At 37.2% G+C, this 16,619-nt stretch overlaps 1 protein-coding gene across 12 annotated transcripts in view; it reads left to right on the top strand.

The window, feature by feature from the left end:
• Positions 1–16,367, top strand: part of UHRF2 (ubiquitin like with PHD and ring finger domains 2) — a 77,405-nt gene extending 61,038 nt beyond the window's left edge. For 3 of the 12 annotated variants that reach the window (XM_021063942.2, XM_021063938.2, XM_084986461.1), the window contains 8 exons: positions 612–716; positions 2,928–3,034; positions 6,597–6,759; positions 7,432–7,572; positions 9,457–9,553; positions 10,185–10,342; positions 14,115–14,213; positions 15,348–16,367. In XM_021063942.2, coding sequence (XP_020919601.1) covers positions 612–716; positions 2,928–3,034; positions 6,597–6,759; positions 7,432–7,572; positions 9,457–9,553; positions 10,185–10,342; positions 14,115–14,213; positions 15,348–15,494 — 1,017 coding nt within the window. In that variant the 3' untranslated portion in view covers positions 15,495–16,367. Of the gene's footprint in view, positions 1–611; positions 717–2,927; positions 3,035–6,318; positions 6,504–6,596; positions 6,760–7,431; positions 7,573–9,456; positions 9,554–10,184; positions 10,343–14,114; positions 14,214–15,347 lie in introns of all 12 variants that reach the window. The other 9 variants (XR_014822043.1, XR_014822030.1, XR_014822041.1 and 6 more) reach the window with 7 other exon arrangements.
• The last annotated feature ends 252 nt before the right edge of the window (positions 16,368–16,619 follow it).

Here is a 16,619-nt window from a genome sequence, read left to right as displayed (position 1 = left end):
GCAGTTGAAAATTAGAATCAGATTGGTTCTTAAAAGGATCATTCTGTTTGTGATGGGTGATAGGTTTGAAGGAACAAAACTGGAGGCCTTGAAAAAGGGTATACTGGAAGTATTTACCACTTAAACTAGGATTAAGCAGTGAAAGTAGAAACGGATGGATTTGAGAGACTGAATCAGCAGTACTTGTGACCAAATGAGTGAAGAGGACAGCACAATGAGACTAAAGTGACTCTTGCCTTTCTGACTTGGCTAGGGAACAGTGCCATAAGTGCTGTAATGAAAGACAAACAAGAAGAAAAATCTGGAGCACTGATAGTAAATTATTTTTTACTCAAATTGGTCTGGAATCACCAATATAGACATAGGATGATGGTTCTTTAATGGTTACTTTGAAACTCAAAATTCTAGGCTTGAGCAGTTTTCAGAGTCAGCAATATAGTACCTAAGGGATATATAGTTAGGGAGAGGTAAAAATCTTAACAGAATGTACAATTCGGGGCACATTCAGTTTTAGTGGGAGACTTTTAGGATCCAATAAAGTATGTGAAACCATTTTTTTAAGTGTACCTTCAACTGTTTGAAGGTATTTTGAGTCTCTCTTTATTTTATAGGTGAGCGAAGCAGGTGTCCATAGGCCCCATGTTGGTGGAATTCATGGTCGAAGTAATGATGGAGCTTATTCTCTTGTCCTGGCTGGAGGATTTGCAGATGAAGTAGTAAGTAATGATATAACCTTGTTCTTTAGAACCTGTCTTAGAGTTCCTGCTGTGGCACAGTAGATCATCTTGGGAGCACTGGGACACAGGTTCAATTCCCAGTCTAGCACAGTGGGTTAAGGATCCGGCGTTGCCACAGCTGCAGCTTAGGTTGCAACTACTGCTTGAATCTGATCCCTGGCTGGGAAACTCCATGTCTTGGAGCAGCCAAAAAAGAAAAAGGGGGGGAAAAAAAAAAAAAGTTTACAAAGGGAGTATAGAACCTGTCTTGATCATTCAAGAAAATGCAGAAACTTCATCCAGGATAAATTCCATCTCTTTTAGCATTGTTTTTATGTTGAAGTCTTTAATCTTTGCAAGTACCGATTTTTTAAATAAAACTAGTCTTTGTTTTTTGATCTTTTTGCCATTTCTTGGGCCGCTCCCGCGGCATATGGAGGTTCCCAGGCTAGGGGTCTAATTGGAACTGTAGCTGCCAGCCCACGCCAGAGCCACAGCAACTCGGGATCCAAGCCGCGTCTGCGACCTAGACCACAGCTCACGGCAACACCGGATCCTTAACACACTGAGCAAGGCCAGGGATCAAACCTGCAACCTTATGGTTCCTAGTCGGATTCGTTAACCACTGCGCCACGACGGGAACTCCAAAACTAGTCACGTTTTCTTTAATTTCTAAATTAAATTTTTTATTTAGAGATGATTGTAGATTGACCTGAAGCATTGGAATTACTGCAGAGATTTCTGTGCCCTTTACTCAATTTCTGCAAATGGTAACATTTTGTAAAAACTGTAGTCCAGTATCATAACCAGGATACTGACATTGATACATACAGGACACTGAACATTTCCCTTACCACAAGGATCCCTCATGTTGCCCTTTTTGAGCCACAAATACTATATCTGTTCACCCAACCCCCCTTAACCCCAGACAACCGCTAATCTGTTCTCATTTCTATAATTTTGTCACTTCAAAAATTTGGAGCTCCTGTCGTGGCTCAGCAGAAACAAATTTGACTAGTATCCATGAGAACACAGGTTCTATCCCTGGCCTCGATCAGTGGGTTAAGGATCTGGCGTTGCCTTGAGCTTGCGGTGTAGGTCGCATGTGACTTGGATCCCACGTTGCTTTGACTGTGGTGTAGGCCAGTGGCTACATCTCAGATTTGACCCCTAGCCTGGGAACCTCCATGTGCCTTGGGTGCAGCCCTAAAAAGATAATTAAAAAAAAAAAAATTTTAAGTGGAATCATGTAGTATATAACCTTTGGGGTTGACTTTTTTCACTCAGTATAATCCTCGAAATGTGGCATGTGTCAATATAATTTGTCTTTATTGCTGAGCAGTATTGGATGGGTATAGGTATACCACAGTGTAACCATTCATCCATTAAAAGACATCTGGGTTCTTTCCAGCAAATAATGCTACATTCAGTAAACATTTGTATACAGGTGAGGTTTTTTTGGTTTTGGTTTTTTTGTTTGTTTTTGGTTTTGTCTTTTATCTTCTTAGGGCCACACCCTCAGTATATGGAGGTTCCCAGGCTCGGGTCGAATCGGAGCTATAGCTACCGGCCTGTGCCACAGCAACTCAGGATCCAAACTGTGCCTGCAACCTCCTCCACAGCTCACAGCAATGCCAGATCCTTAATCTGCTAAGTGAGGCCAAGAATTGAAACTTCGTCCTCGTGGATGCTAGTCAGATTTGTTTCCACTGAGTCATGACAGGAACTCCAAAATCTATAATTTGAAAATCTTTAGATCATGTGATACAGCTCGAAGGTATCTTACACACAAGATTGTGTGTGAATTTTACCTTATTTTGGTAGAAACCATTAAAGAAACATGTCAATATGTAACATCTTAAGCAAAATTCTTTTTTTCTTTTTTGTTTTTTGCCTTTTAGGGCCACACCCGAGGCATATGGAGGTTCCCAGGCTAGAAGTCAAATCGGAGCTACAGCTGCCACCCTACACCACAGCCACAGCAACATCAGATCCAAGTTGTGTCTGCGTACACCCCAGCTCACGGCAACACTGGATCCTTAACCCACTGAGCAAGGCAAGGGATTGAACCCCCAATCCTCATGGTTCCTAGTCACATTTGTTTCTGCTGTACCATGACAGGAACTCGTTAACCAAAACTTCTGAGGGAAGAGAGTTGGTGAAATTACACCTGGCTTTAGGTGTTTTAATGCCAAAAATGTTCCTCTACAGGACCGAGGTGATGAATTCACATACACTGGAAGTGGTGGTAAAAATCTTGCTGGTAATAAAAGGATTGGTGCACCATCGGCTGATCAAACATTAACAAACATGAACAGGTACTCTTTATCGTTAGCATTTGTAAGACTGTTTAGAATTGGGACTTTGATTATAGGACTATAATTGGTAGCTGATACTATGGAGAAGAATCTTAAGTTGCAGGTTAATATAGCTAAAATACAAACCCTACTACCTGATCAGCACATAATTATAAGCTTCCAAACTTGTTTCATCATTGTTTAAATGACATAATTCCCAGTCTTAATATCTGTGCTTTGCATTTGAAAATATGTTGCAACCTTTGAAGGAAAAAAACCTATGATTGAGGTGAAATTGAGGACAAAGGTGGTGTATCTACTACCACAGAAGTCATATTTATGTTCTACTCAACATATTTCTTTTTTAAAATGACAAACATATTTAGAGGAGATTAATATGAAAAATAAAGGAGATTAACGAGTTATGTTTTGGAGCCACATGTATGTGCATAAGTGAAACATAAGATAATGTAATCAGAAACACACAAGGTGCATTTGAGATTTATAATAAGATGTCTTTTAAGTGTTAATGAAGAGAATTTTAGTTACAAAAGTGACCTTTTCTAACTAAATGTTTGTTAGATATTAAAAAAGAGCCACTATCTTTAATCTGTAGAAGTATTCATGATATTCCAGCCTCCATGGCAGTAGAAAATATAGTAACTTCAAAATGTTTCATTTCTTAAAAGTATGCTAATATCAGTAATAGATTAACTGGAGTTCTCTGGTAACTGGAGTTCTCTGGTGGCCTAGTGGTTAAGGTTTTGGCAATATCGCTGCTGTGGCTTGCGTTCAATCCCTGGCCCAGGAACTCCCACATGCCATGGGTGCAGCCAAAAAATATTATCAATTAAAATATTTTTTAATTTAATTTAAAATTAAAAAAAAAATAACAAGGTGAAATAACCCAGACCATCAGATAGCAATGAACACATTATAACTAGGCATATTGATAATTTTGTAATCATAAAGTTGGAATTTTTGTATCCTAATATTAAGTGTATTGTTACAGGTTATTGATTACTGAATAAAAATTAGTATTTTTTCACTTTCCTGAATCTAAACCACTCAGTTTTAAGTAGCATGCCCTTAATTTCTGATTACCGTGTAAAGGATATATTTTATGATTTCAAGACTTTGTTGCATATCAAGTTACAAAGAATCTGTTTTTATGTATTCCTTCCATACTATTTCTTACAGTAGGATTATTTTATTGAACCAGCAGAGGAGACAGGTCAGGTTTGCTGGTGAAAAACAGGAGTCCAGTCCCTATGCAGTCTTTTTCTAACAAGGAAACAGTTTCTCAGGAGAAATGACCCTGAAAAGAATTAGAAATATTTGATATATTTTTTCAATGAAAATGTATCTTGAATTTACAAAAGGGCTTTTTCACGTTGTCAAATCTGAAATTTTTATTTTCCCTTTAATACGATTATTTTGCTTGAATGAAACTTGCTTTGTAACTACCTGCACTTGTACATAGTAGATTATTTTCAAGCTTTTAAAAAAAATCTAGTAAGTATACCCTGTCTAGTAAGTATGTGTTACAATTCCATTAAAAAATAATTGACAAGAAAGTAAAAAGTTTATTAATAAGGGAGGTAGTGAAAATGAAATAAGTCAAAACACTTTAGGACTGACTTAACCACGGAGACTAACATTTCTTCGTTTTAAGTTATATATTAAGCTGGGAGTACACCTTGTGATTGTAGAGATCTCTTAAACGAAGGTACCTGTGTGTTTTATTAACATGAAAGCTAGGGTGAAAGGCAGTTAGCTCTGACCCATAATGTATTCTTTCCTGGCTAGGATATAGTCTAATTCATTTTTGTTTCTCTACTAAGAGGTAGTTTGACACGTGCTTCTTGCTTTGGAGAAATTTGTTCCTATTTCTTCTCAACTCTTCCACTTTGTGAAACTGAAATGGGCAGCAGGTAACCTGGCTGTCCTTTATTAAGGCAGTTAAAGGCAACTTACTGAGCTGTGAATAGAGTAGTGGAAAAGCCTTGTTGTGCCTGGTTTCATCCTCTTCTATGCTTTGTACACACTTGAACAGATGGCCTAACTTAGCCAGTTAGTTGTGGCTGTCATGACAGAAAGTACCTATGAGCACTAAATTATTCCACTCATTAACTTAAAGATAGTGCATATCTCTATTTTAGGTCTTTAAGAAGATGAAGTATGTATATCTCAATAGGTATTCCATAAATAAACCAGCCCTAGAATTGATAGCTACGTTTTCTTCTGCCTTCCAGAGTTTTAATGCCTTTGAGATAAAAAGAGATAACTCTGTAAGCTCTAACTCTTTGACCACATCTATTTTTAATTTTTTTCCCATTTTTAAAAATTTGATGGAGGTATAGTTGATTCACATCTATTTTTTAAAATATTTTTTGACAAAACATTTAAGTTAGTTTATTTCAACTATGATAAAGAAATGACAGATTATTCACCTACTCTTAAGTTCTATTTTTTTTTTTTTTTTGAGCTTTCATAAAAGCTATATCCTGAAAAAGCATATTGTACCATGTCTAATTTTAACAGACTTGAGGGGAGGGTTTTTTTGTTTGTTTGTTTTTTGGTTTTTTGGGTTTTTTTTGAACATTAAATGTTCTCTGTGGTTTCTTTTCACTTAAGTTAGGATGTAGGTGTCTTAGGGGAAAAAAACTTAACTTTCAGTAGATTCTAGTTGTTTTTGGAGGGGCAGGATTAATTCTCCTAAGAAAGGAATTCTAACATCTAATAACCTTACTGATTAATGACTACTAGATAAGTACACAACTGATTAATGACTAATAGATGAGTACACAGACTTTAGGAAGCTTCACCTAAATCTTGTGCAGCTTCCAGTTCAGTGTTGCTCCTTGTTCATGTGTCATCAGTAAAATGTAGTGATCTTGAGCAACGTAAAAATCTTTTTTGTCATGATTTAGCAGAGGAATTAGAATGTTTCAGTTTAAATAAAAGTTAACTTTTTACTGGAGGCCTTTAAAGGATATTCTCATATTGATCTTGTTCTTACTATTTTCTAAACTTGAAGGAATCTCTGTTGTCTGGAATGTGGAAAGTATACCTAGAAAGTTCATTTGTACCTTGCTGACAAATTTATTTTTCTGGATTTCTTTCTACATTATTCCAGCAATTTACCTCAAGTTTATTTTTGTGGATTTCTTTCTACATCATTCCAGCAATTTACCTCATTCCCTTATCAAAAATAACTATTAAAACAATCACTTGCTTTAGTTTTCCAACTCTCTCCCTTCCCTCAACAAACGTTATTTAAAGAAAATTCCATGTATTTCTAGTTGTTTTCTATTATACGTGGCACAGATGTTATTACTTTCAGAAGAACCCTACAGGCTATCTGAGAACCAATCCCCTGGCCTGGGGGTGACATCAGAAAACTGATTTGTCTTCTCTGCTGGTGGGGGAAAGCATAATCCTATTGTCTGGAATAATATGGAAAGAATCATAGAATCTTAACCATCAGGTAAGGCATAATTTACCTTTTAATTGAGCTAATGATGTGATTATATACTTGAGGAAAGATTGCTTGGTATAAGGACTTTGTTTTATTTTTTAGGGCATTGGCCCTAAACTGTGATGCTCCATTGGATGATAAAATTGGAGCAGAGTCTCGGAATTGGAGAGCTGGTAAGCCAGTCAGAGTGATACGCAGTTTTAAAGGGAGGAAGATCAGCAAATATGCTCCTGAAGAAGGCAACAGATATGATGGCATTTATAAGGTGCTCTATCTGGCATGACATCTCGTTAGTCAAACTTCCTGGGCTTTCAAAACAGGGTTGCCACAGGGAATTGCTCTACTGTGGGTGGGCTAAAGGAAACAGTAGACTGTCTTAGTGTTGTATCTACTTTCTCTGAAAATAGAACATGCACACAGTGATTTCTTAACTTTTTGATACTTGTCCTTTAAGGCTTATCTGAAGTACCTAGGCAGAGTTATATTTTAGGTTAAGCTTTTTACAGTTACATGTTCTCTTACCATAAAACTGTAGAAATCAACTCAGCCATTGTAAATATTCTTACATATCTGTCAGAATGATTTTAATTTTAATAGATTTTTCAAAGAAGAGCACATAATTTGAAAATAGGTTGCATCCTTTGTTTAAAAAATGAAGACATCTGCTACCATTTTTATCTTTTATGTAAAATTAGCATAATTTAACATACTATTTCAAATTTATAGCAACCTGTGCTTATATTGAAAACCATCATAATTAGGAAATGAAGTTAAAAAATATTTTAATGCATAGTTTTTACTTATTTATTGTTCAAGCAAAGCAGGTACCTTTCTAAGTTGCATTTAGTTCTTCCAAGTTTACTTAAAACACTAATATGACATTATGAATAAGTCTAAAATTTAAATCTCAAGCTAGTACTGAAATATTGTAATTTAGGTGGTGAAATACTGGCCGGAGATTTCATCAAGCCATGGATTCTTGGTTTGGCGCTATCTTTTAAGGAGAGATGATGTTGAACCCGCTCCTTGGACCTCGGAAGGAATAGAACGGTCAAGGAGACTATGTCTGCGTTTACAGGTTAGGTTACACTCATCTAGGCTACTTGTATGTTCATAAAAACATATGCCTCTGTACTATCTATGTGCCTCAACATTGGATATAATCCACAGCACTTGATTGGTAGACTCTAAGGGGTGAGGAACGAGATTGTACAAGTATACAGAAGGAAAGGAAGTAGAAAGGTGGCATCCTAGGTGTCAGGCTGCCCTAAGACCAAGAATCGTGCTTGGGGAAAGCTGAGCTTGACAATGAAAAGTAGAATACAGTTTACACTTTAACACCACTGGTTTGAACTACGTGGATCCATTTAAACTGAAATTGTTTTCAGTAGCAAATAACTGCAGTCCATATCTGCTGTTGGTGAATCCCTGGATAGAGGACCAACTTTGTTAGACAGGGTTTTTCAGTTTCTAGGGGATTGGCCCTGCCTTAACTACCTACATTGTTCAAGGGTCAACTGTATTTCCAATTCAATCTGGAAATGACTTGAAGTATGAGGGAAATGTAGGTATAGGAGGTATTAAGAGGGGAAGTTTATCCTGGAGGGCACAGGGGGTGTGTCTTTGGTAGGGGAAGTGGGGAGGTGGCTTATAAGAGTGGTCTGCTTTCTACCCTTCTCACTTTTCCTCACCCCTTTTCTCTCTTCCCCCTCAAAGCTGCCTCCCTGTCCTGTCACCACCTTTAGTGCTTTGCCTTTTTTTTTCCCCTTTGCACATGCTCAGCTGTTAACCCATATAAGACTTTGTTGGTTTTATGTGCATAATAGATGGTATGGCTTCATTCCCCTTCCACTGCCTATACATCCTAGACTTTGTCCCTGACACTGACTTCAGAGCATGGTCTGAGTTCATTCTCCATCATTCCCCATCGCTGTGCTTCTCGTAAAGACTACCAGCTTTGTCATTTCCCCTGGCTCTGCCCACACTGCATGTGTAGGGGCTGAACTATGGGCAAGTGTCTGACCACCCAGGCAGGTGAGTGTGTGTCTTCTAGTGCAAGTCTGTTTGTTTTTGTTTTTTTTTTTTAAACTCAGAATTGTTGAAATGATATCCATCAGCTTCTAAAATAATTGCCAAAATACTTCCTTTTATAACAGAATATTCTTAAAACCTATTATAAAATCCTTTTTCAGAAGTTTTTTTTTAACAAGTTTGCTGTTCAGCAGTGCAAGGTTCTAGATCCATTAAATTTGAAACAGTTGAAGTAAGCAACTATGATAAGTTAATATAAATGATGAGGCTTGTTACATATTGAACTTTAAATCTGAGTGTTATCACAAAGTATGTCAAAAATAAAAGATAGCAAATAAATCACAAGTGTAATAGGGTAGAATTTATTCTTAAAAGTATAACCTTTTAGTTGATACTGAGTAGATACTGAGTAATCTAGTGTTTATAGGTCTAGAAGCTCTCCCACCCACCTACTCCCCCTATTTGGGGAGATAGAGATTTGGCCCTTAAGGGGGTTTTTTTGTTTCTGTTTTAATATTGGCTCCAAGATTTCATGTAACCCCATCTATATGAGTACCATCTATTGTGCTTTATGGTTGATCCTCACTTACTTTCATATCTACAGTCCACTTTCTTCTCTTCCTCAGGCTTTTTAAGCCACCTAGTCACAACTCCTGAAAATTCTTCTTTTAGATGTGAAACTAAGATCATTTTTTTGTAAAATGGATTATCTTAACAGTCAAAACTACATGGTTTTACACTGGATTTGGGATTTTAATAGTCTTTTTTTTACTTTTTATAAAACCTTTCAATTTAGGGCAAGTACAGATTCCTTTCAGTTTAAGGAAAGTATAGATTTTGACACATGACCTTTTAAAACTTCTGACCAGAATCTAGAACCTCCTTTCTCTGTAGAAGCTTAAATCTACATTGTCCTTTTTTCCCTCATCAGTATCCAGTAGGTTACCCTTCAGAAAAGGAAGGGAAGAAGACTAAAGGACAGTCAAAGAAAGCCAGTGGAGCCTCAAAAAGAGCACCTTCTACAGATGGTAGGTAATGATGGCAGAACATGGGTCCTGATAACATAGTTTCTAAGAAAGAGAAATACTAAGAGAATAAGTTGAAAACTCAAAAGATAGTAAAAGAAAAAGGAGGTGTTGGAGTTCCTGTCTTGATGCAGTGGAAATGAATCTGACTAGGAACCATGAGATTTCAGGTTCGATCCCTGGCATTGCTCAATGGATTAAGGATCTGGCGTTGCAGTGAGCTGTGGTGTAGGTTGCAGACGCAGCTTGGATCTGGCATTGCTATGGCTCTGGCTTAGGCTGGCAGCAACAGCTCTGATTAGACCCCTAGCCCGGGAACCTCCAAATGCCGTGGGTGTGGCCCTAAAAAGACAAAAAGAAAAAGGAGGTATTTTTCTTGTTTTTGGTTTTTTTTTGTGAGGGGAGTATGGGGGTGGGTGGGAGGTAGAAGTGGGGGTAAGGTTTTTTTTTTTTCCTGTATTTTAATAAGTATCAGAGCCCAAACAACAAAGTACCCTGAACTTCAGGGAAGTTAGATGTTGCTTCATGCTAGTTACCTTCAAGCTAAACATTACTGGTGCCAGTTAACTCTTTGATTTCATAGTTGTGCTTAGGACCACTTGTAGTCTGCTGATTTACTTTTAAATAAATCTAGATGATTGTCCAAGTGCCTCCAAAGTGTTAAAAGCATCGGATTCAGCAGAAGCAGTTGAGGCTTTCCAACTAACCCCGCAACAGCAACATCTAATCAGAGAAGATCATCAAAACCAGAAGCTGTGGGATGAAGTTCTTGCATCGCTTGTGGAAGGACCAGTATGTAAAGTTTGGGGTTTGTTTATTTGTTTGTTTGTTTGTTTGTTGGGCTGCACCTGCAGCATATGGAAGTTCCCAGGCTGGGGTCAAATGGGAATTGAAGCTTTTAGCCTACACCACAGCCACAGCAATGCCAAGTCTGAGCTGTGTCTGTGACATACACCACAGGTCACAGCAATTTTGGATCCTTAACCCACTGAGAGAAGCCAGGGATCAAACCCACCAATCCCCTATGAAATATCATTTTCACAAGATCAAGTTAAAACTTGATCTTTTTCTCCAGTCTTGTCAACAGTACTACCACCTTTCAGAAGTGAAGCAGTACTTGAACAGTTTTAAATTGATGTTAGGCCTCTTAGATGTTGATTTTTGACCTTTCTGAGCTTGAACTTAGATAGCTTTTGAAGAGATGCTGTTCCTGGGAATAGTTTTCAGTTGTGAAACATACTCAGCTTCATCTAAAATTCATCAGGAAAGTCTTTGTTACAGTTCATAGTTACCTGCAGAATCATTTTTGAGCAACTGAGCACAATTTGTGTTACCTACATGTTCAACCTTGGGGTAAAATAAATCAGCACTGATTTAAGTATTTCATGTGTTTGGGTTTTTTTCCATTTTTTAAGTGAAAGAGAATTTCAAGGTTAACTTGATGGGTGAGTTTTGTGTTTAGCTGTGTTTTGCAATGAAGCTTTCTTATTAGATCCCAAAAGCTAGGGGTTTCAAATATAAATATTCTATTTGCTTTGCTCACTGCTTTTATTGTCTCTCTAATTTTGGTTATAAATTTGGTTCTTCTCTTTCCTTACAGATAGTAGCCCCTTGCTATGTGTAATAGCTGCTTTTGATCCTTTCAGATGTGATGTGCATCAGCTATTACAGCTCTAGTATCCGCCCTTTAAATCCATTTCATCATTTTAGTAATTTCTTTCTTGGAATATTTCCTTTATTTCTGTCAGTGCATTGGCCAGAACTTCTTGTGTGGTTGAAATGGGGTTCATTCATATCTATGCGTGACTTTTATCTAGATGTAGAGGGAACTCGTAAAGATTTTGGGTTGCTTTTTGTTCGAAAAAGTCATTATTATGGGAAAAATCTTCATGATATAATTTTTAAACTTAGAAATTAAGTTTTTCAATTACCTTTTGGATTGATATTGGAGTTGTTTTTTGTTTTGTCTGTGGATGTGATATTTTGGGTTGTCCTTGGGTAGAATAAGACCTACATGTTTGGAGGACAGAGAAAAGTGAGTTAGCTCTGTGAGGAGTGTTAACTTGCATTTTAGCCAAGAGACCCAGGCATATGGAGAGTCTGACTCTGGTACATCAAGCTCATTTTCACTTAGAACAAGTAAGAAACAGCAAGCAGTTGTTGATCTAGTTCTCTGGTTGGAGAGGACATTGCTGGTTAGTGATAACTCAGTTGAGTTCCAGGTATGAATGGGCAGAAGAAAAAGTAGCAGGTATAGGTGAAGGATCATGCCACCCGAGTGCACATGGAAGTTCTCTTTTTGCACATCTATTGTCTGGGTTGGATGTGTGTATTGGGCTTCAATCTGAGGCTTTCAGTATATCCCATTTCTCAGTTTTAAAAATTAGCGAAGTTTCCTAGGAAACTTGGTAGGTATGTGCACATCAAGTACACTTTTAAATCTCTTACTCCTGGAGTTCCCGTTGCGGCTCAGTGGTTAACGAATCCAACTAGGAACCATGAGGTTGCAGGTTCGATCCCTGGCCTTGCTCAGTGGGTTAAGGATCTGGCATTGCTGTGAGCTGTGGTGTGGGTCGCAGACACGGCTCAGATCCCCCGTTGCTGTGGCTCTGGTGTAGGCCGGTGGTTACAGCTCCGATTGGACCCCTAGCCTGGGAACTTCCACATGCTGCAGGAGCAGCCCTAGAAAAGACAAAAAGACAAAAAAAACAAAGCAATACACTCAGAGAGGCCTTTCCTGACTGTCCTTTGTGAAATAGCCACTCATGACCATGTTGGTTTAATATGCTTTGTTTCCTAAGTTACTACTATCTAACACTGAATTTTTTTTGGGGGGGTGGTGGCATGCTGTGTCTGTCATGTGGAAGTTTTGGGGCCAAGAATGGACAGAACTTACACCACTGCAATACCCAGAACCATAAGAGTAACAATGCCAGATCTTTAACCTACTGAGCCAAAAGGGAACTCCTGAAACTGAATTTTTAAAAATCCGTTTTCCTGGGAGTTCCCGTTGTGGTTCAGCAGGTTAAGAACCTGACTGGTATCCACGAGGATGTGAATTTGTGGATCACTGGCCTCACTCAGTGGGTAAAGGATCTGGCATTGCTGCAAGCTGCAGTATAGGTTGCAGATGTGGCTCGGATCTGGCATTGCCATGCTGTGGCGCAGGCTGGCAGCTGTAGCTCCAATTCCACCCCTAGTCCAGGAACTTCCATTTGCCAAGTGCAGCCTGAAAAAGAAAAAAAGTCTGTTCTCCTAAAGGATTGGAACGTTCCACGAGAGCAAACTTATCCTGTTCATTACTGCTATGTAGATGAGTGCCCAGCACATTGTAGGACCTCAAAATGTTGATAGTGCATACACTCATGTGGAGGTACTGGGGAAATAGCAGTCATTAACAAAGTTTATCAGAGAACGGTGACCTGGTACTAAAATTAAAGTTTTTTTTCCATACCTTCCCCTAACTGATATATTTTTTTAATGTGTTGGGTAATGTCAAGTGAATTATCAACAAAGTATTTATATTCCATGTTCATAAATAATTGAGTATCAAGACATACCTATGAAATGGAATCTTTTTTTTTTTTTTTTTTTGAAATTCTTACAGATTCTACTTTTGTCTGGTAACAAAGAACAAACATCTCCTGTATAGCACAGGGAACTATATCTAATCACTTATAATGGAACATGATGGAAGATAATATGAAAGATGTATGTATAACCAGGTCACTTTGCTGTACAGCAGAAATTGACAGAACATTGTAAATCAGCTATAATAAAAAACAATACAAAACAAAAAAACAGACATAAAAGTACATTCTCCTACTACCAAAAAATAACTGGGGGATAATCCTGGTGATGGTTGAAAAAACTACTTAACCTTCTAATTTAAAAGAAACAAGTAGCTTCGATAAAATAGAGCCTAGTAATGGCTTTTAAAGATGATTCATTCATTTGATTATGTCTGCTTTAGATGGCTCTACCTTGTATAATTTGTTCCCAATTTGAGTAAAGATAAGCACCAGGAAAAAACAGGATTTTTTGGTTTGAGGCAAAATAACACAAACTTATCCTAGGAAAATACATATGTTAATTCTTGGCCATCTAAGATATTGCAGAGTATTACTGCCAAGTGCAATAAAAAAAGTAAGTATTTACTGACATTTTCTAAGAGCAAAAGATAATACATGTTCATATACTAGAATACCGTACAACTTTTTGAAAATAGACCTTGATATAATGACCTCGAGACAAGCTGTTCATGATTTTTTTAAGGGAAAAATTGTAATCTCTTCAAATATGAGGTTCACTTTTAAAAACTGTATGTCTTGACTTGGCAACTTTTCCAGCACAACTCTTAAGATTTAAAACTAATGTGTCAATCTAATGGATGAGATTTCTTCCGTTTCCTATTACACATTTGCCTGCAGTTTAAATTAGTACTTGATTTTTTTCTTAATTAAAAACATAATAAATGTGATGAAGACACCTTTTTTTCCCCATTCACATGGAATTCTATGAATACAGTATGAAATGCTAACCTCTTTTTCTTGTACCATTCTAGAATTTTCTGAAAAAACTGGAACAATCTTTCATGTGTGTCTGCTGCCAGGAGCTAGTTTACCAACCTGTAACAACAGATTGCCTCCACAATGTCTGTAAAGTGAGTAGAATTCTTTTCTTGTTTTCCCTTGTTGTGCCAAAGGCTCACATAACTTCCAAACCTGGTTTTAGCATGTGAAAAGCATTTTTTTATAAAGCAGAATAGATACGGAACCTTGCCAGTAGGAGGCATTTAATTACATCTTGGTGGTGAATGCACCTTTTAATTCTATAGTAATTCTAATCTATATAATCTCAGCAGTTTATTATGTTTGAAATTATGAAATGGAAAGGAAGTATTGTTTTTTTGTAACATTATGTATGTTTCATATGTGGTAGTGCAAACTGAAATAATTTCATGTACTTACTGGAATCTAGAGCAAATTATATCTGGCAGGATACCCAGAGGAATTGAATACTGAGTTATCAGTGTGGTATAAAAGGAAAATTTGAATTTTAGTCAAACCAAAGTTAGTATCTTATTCTACTGCTTGGTGGTTATGTGCCCTGACCTAACTTTTGAACTTTAGTTGCTTTTGTAAAATGGAAACAAACCTTCTACATGTATATTTGTGTCTGACCTTGAGTCATTTAAGTAGAGCAAAGAATATTTCTGGAAAACATTCTTTGATAAATGATTTGATAAAGTACATACATAATTCAGTTTAAAGCAGGAGATGGCCCTAATTTTCTTTAGCACTCTATCAGGAAAGAATAGGATTAAAATCTAAACTAGAATGTGAGTCCAGAGGGAGCCATGCAGAATTCTAACTTTTTTTTTTTCTTTTTTTCCTCTTTTGGCTGCCCCACGGCACATGGAGCTCAAAGGCCAGGGATCAGATCCGAGCCATAGTTGCAACTGAAGTCACTGCCAGAGCCTTAACCCACTTTGCTGGGCTGGGGATCAACTGTCAATCCTGTTGCACCTCCATATTACTGATTGAGGAAGTTAATGTGTAAGAAGGTGTTGTTTACCTGCAGTCTCACCATATGTGCTAGAGGTGGGGCTAAAGCCATATCCGCAGGTTAATTTTTATAGTACAGATTCATTCCTTTATAGTTCATCTTTCATGTTTTCTTGTTGCCAAACAGTAACTCGAGTTCCTACCTAAAAGCCTAAGTTTTTTAAAGTGAATTTCTATATGCTTTACCGTCAGATGAAATTATGTTTCATTTATTTTTGGTTTTGCCTTAGGATTGCTTACAGCGCTCCTTTAAGGCTCAAGTGTTCTCCTGCCCTGCTTGCCGGCATGATCTTGGCCAGAATTACATCATGATTCCCAATAAGATTCTGCAGACTCTACTTGACCTTTTCTTCCCTGGCTACAGCAAAGGACGATGATCTGTCTGCTTCTACTGTGTTGCTGCCAGTGGCTTTTTGGACAAATAATCGAAAATGGTTAGGGGTGGGGGAGGGGTGGAAGCAATGGTGGACCACATCTCTCACATTCTGAAGCAGCTAATCCTCTTTCCTACGTAGCCATCATCTTGTGTGTGTAGTAAGAGGCCCATTTCTCAGCTGTCTTTTAAATATCAAAAGGTAGTTTTGTCAGTAACAACCAGTTTTAATGAGTAAAAAGTCAAAGCCTCAGCTCTAGTTGATATCCAAGTTATGATTTATTTTGCAACTACCTCAGGACAGAAAAGATTTATGGGGATTTTTTTAAATCATTGAATAATTAGTTAAATGAAATTTTAGCTACACACTGCCTCCCTAATATTAGTTGTGCCTGGTTCATGTAATTTGATTTTACAAAAAGGAAGGGACACTTGAGATTGTTGAAATGAACACAGCTTCTATAGTGTGCATAATACATTTTTAATGTCTTCTTCCATTACATTGTGTGTTTTGCAAGAACAGATTCATTTTTTTAGTCGATTTTGTGAGCTCCATTGTGCTTTTTCCTGGTGTTTTATGCAAGTTGACTACTAATGAAAACAATATGAATGCATTGTTGCTGCATTAGTGTAATGTGGTGTGGTTTTGCACTTAAAAGAGGTATTCAGATCTAGTTGTAAATGTTCTTGAAAAGCCTCTTCTGTTCTAGTCAAACTGCTTTTAGTGAGTCTCACCAGTGGTTTTACATCTGCAGAACATTTGAGGACTGGGCTGACTTTTTGAGAGGATTGAAATTGCTTCATATTGTGATCCTAAATTTTATATTCACTATATTCCCTAAAGTATACCTTAATAAATATTTTATGACCAGAAAAATAGTTCATCTTCACTTTTTTATATTTGTTTGGTTTATTTTAGTAGGTATTTGTAAGAATCAGTAATTTCCAGAGTATTTCATTGTGTGTTTATTGGAACAGACATTTTGCAGAATTTTCTTTGTTTTGATTTTTGGTGATAAGAATTAGTATAAAATCTGAAGCACAGACAGATTTTTTAGAATTAAGGACCCAATGACTTTTATCTATAACAACTCAGTCATGTTCAGTTTTACAACAATCAATTATTTCA

The sequence above is a fragment of the Sus scrofa genome, chromosome 1, assembly GCF_054392235.1.
Source record: "Sus scrofa isolate SSC_HxYL_T2T_F1_AM1 chromosome 1, Sscrofa_HxYL_maternal_Yorkshire_Landrace_v2.0, whole genome shotgun sequence".
Taxonomy (NCBI): domain Eukaryota; kingdom Metazoa; phylum Chordata; class Mammalia; order Artiodactyla; family Suidae; genus Sus; species Sus scrofa.
This window is presented reverse-complemented; position numbering and strand designations above follow the sequence as displayed.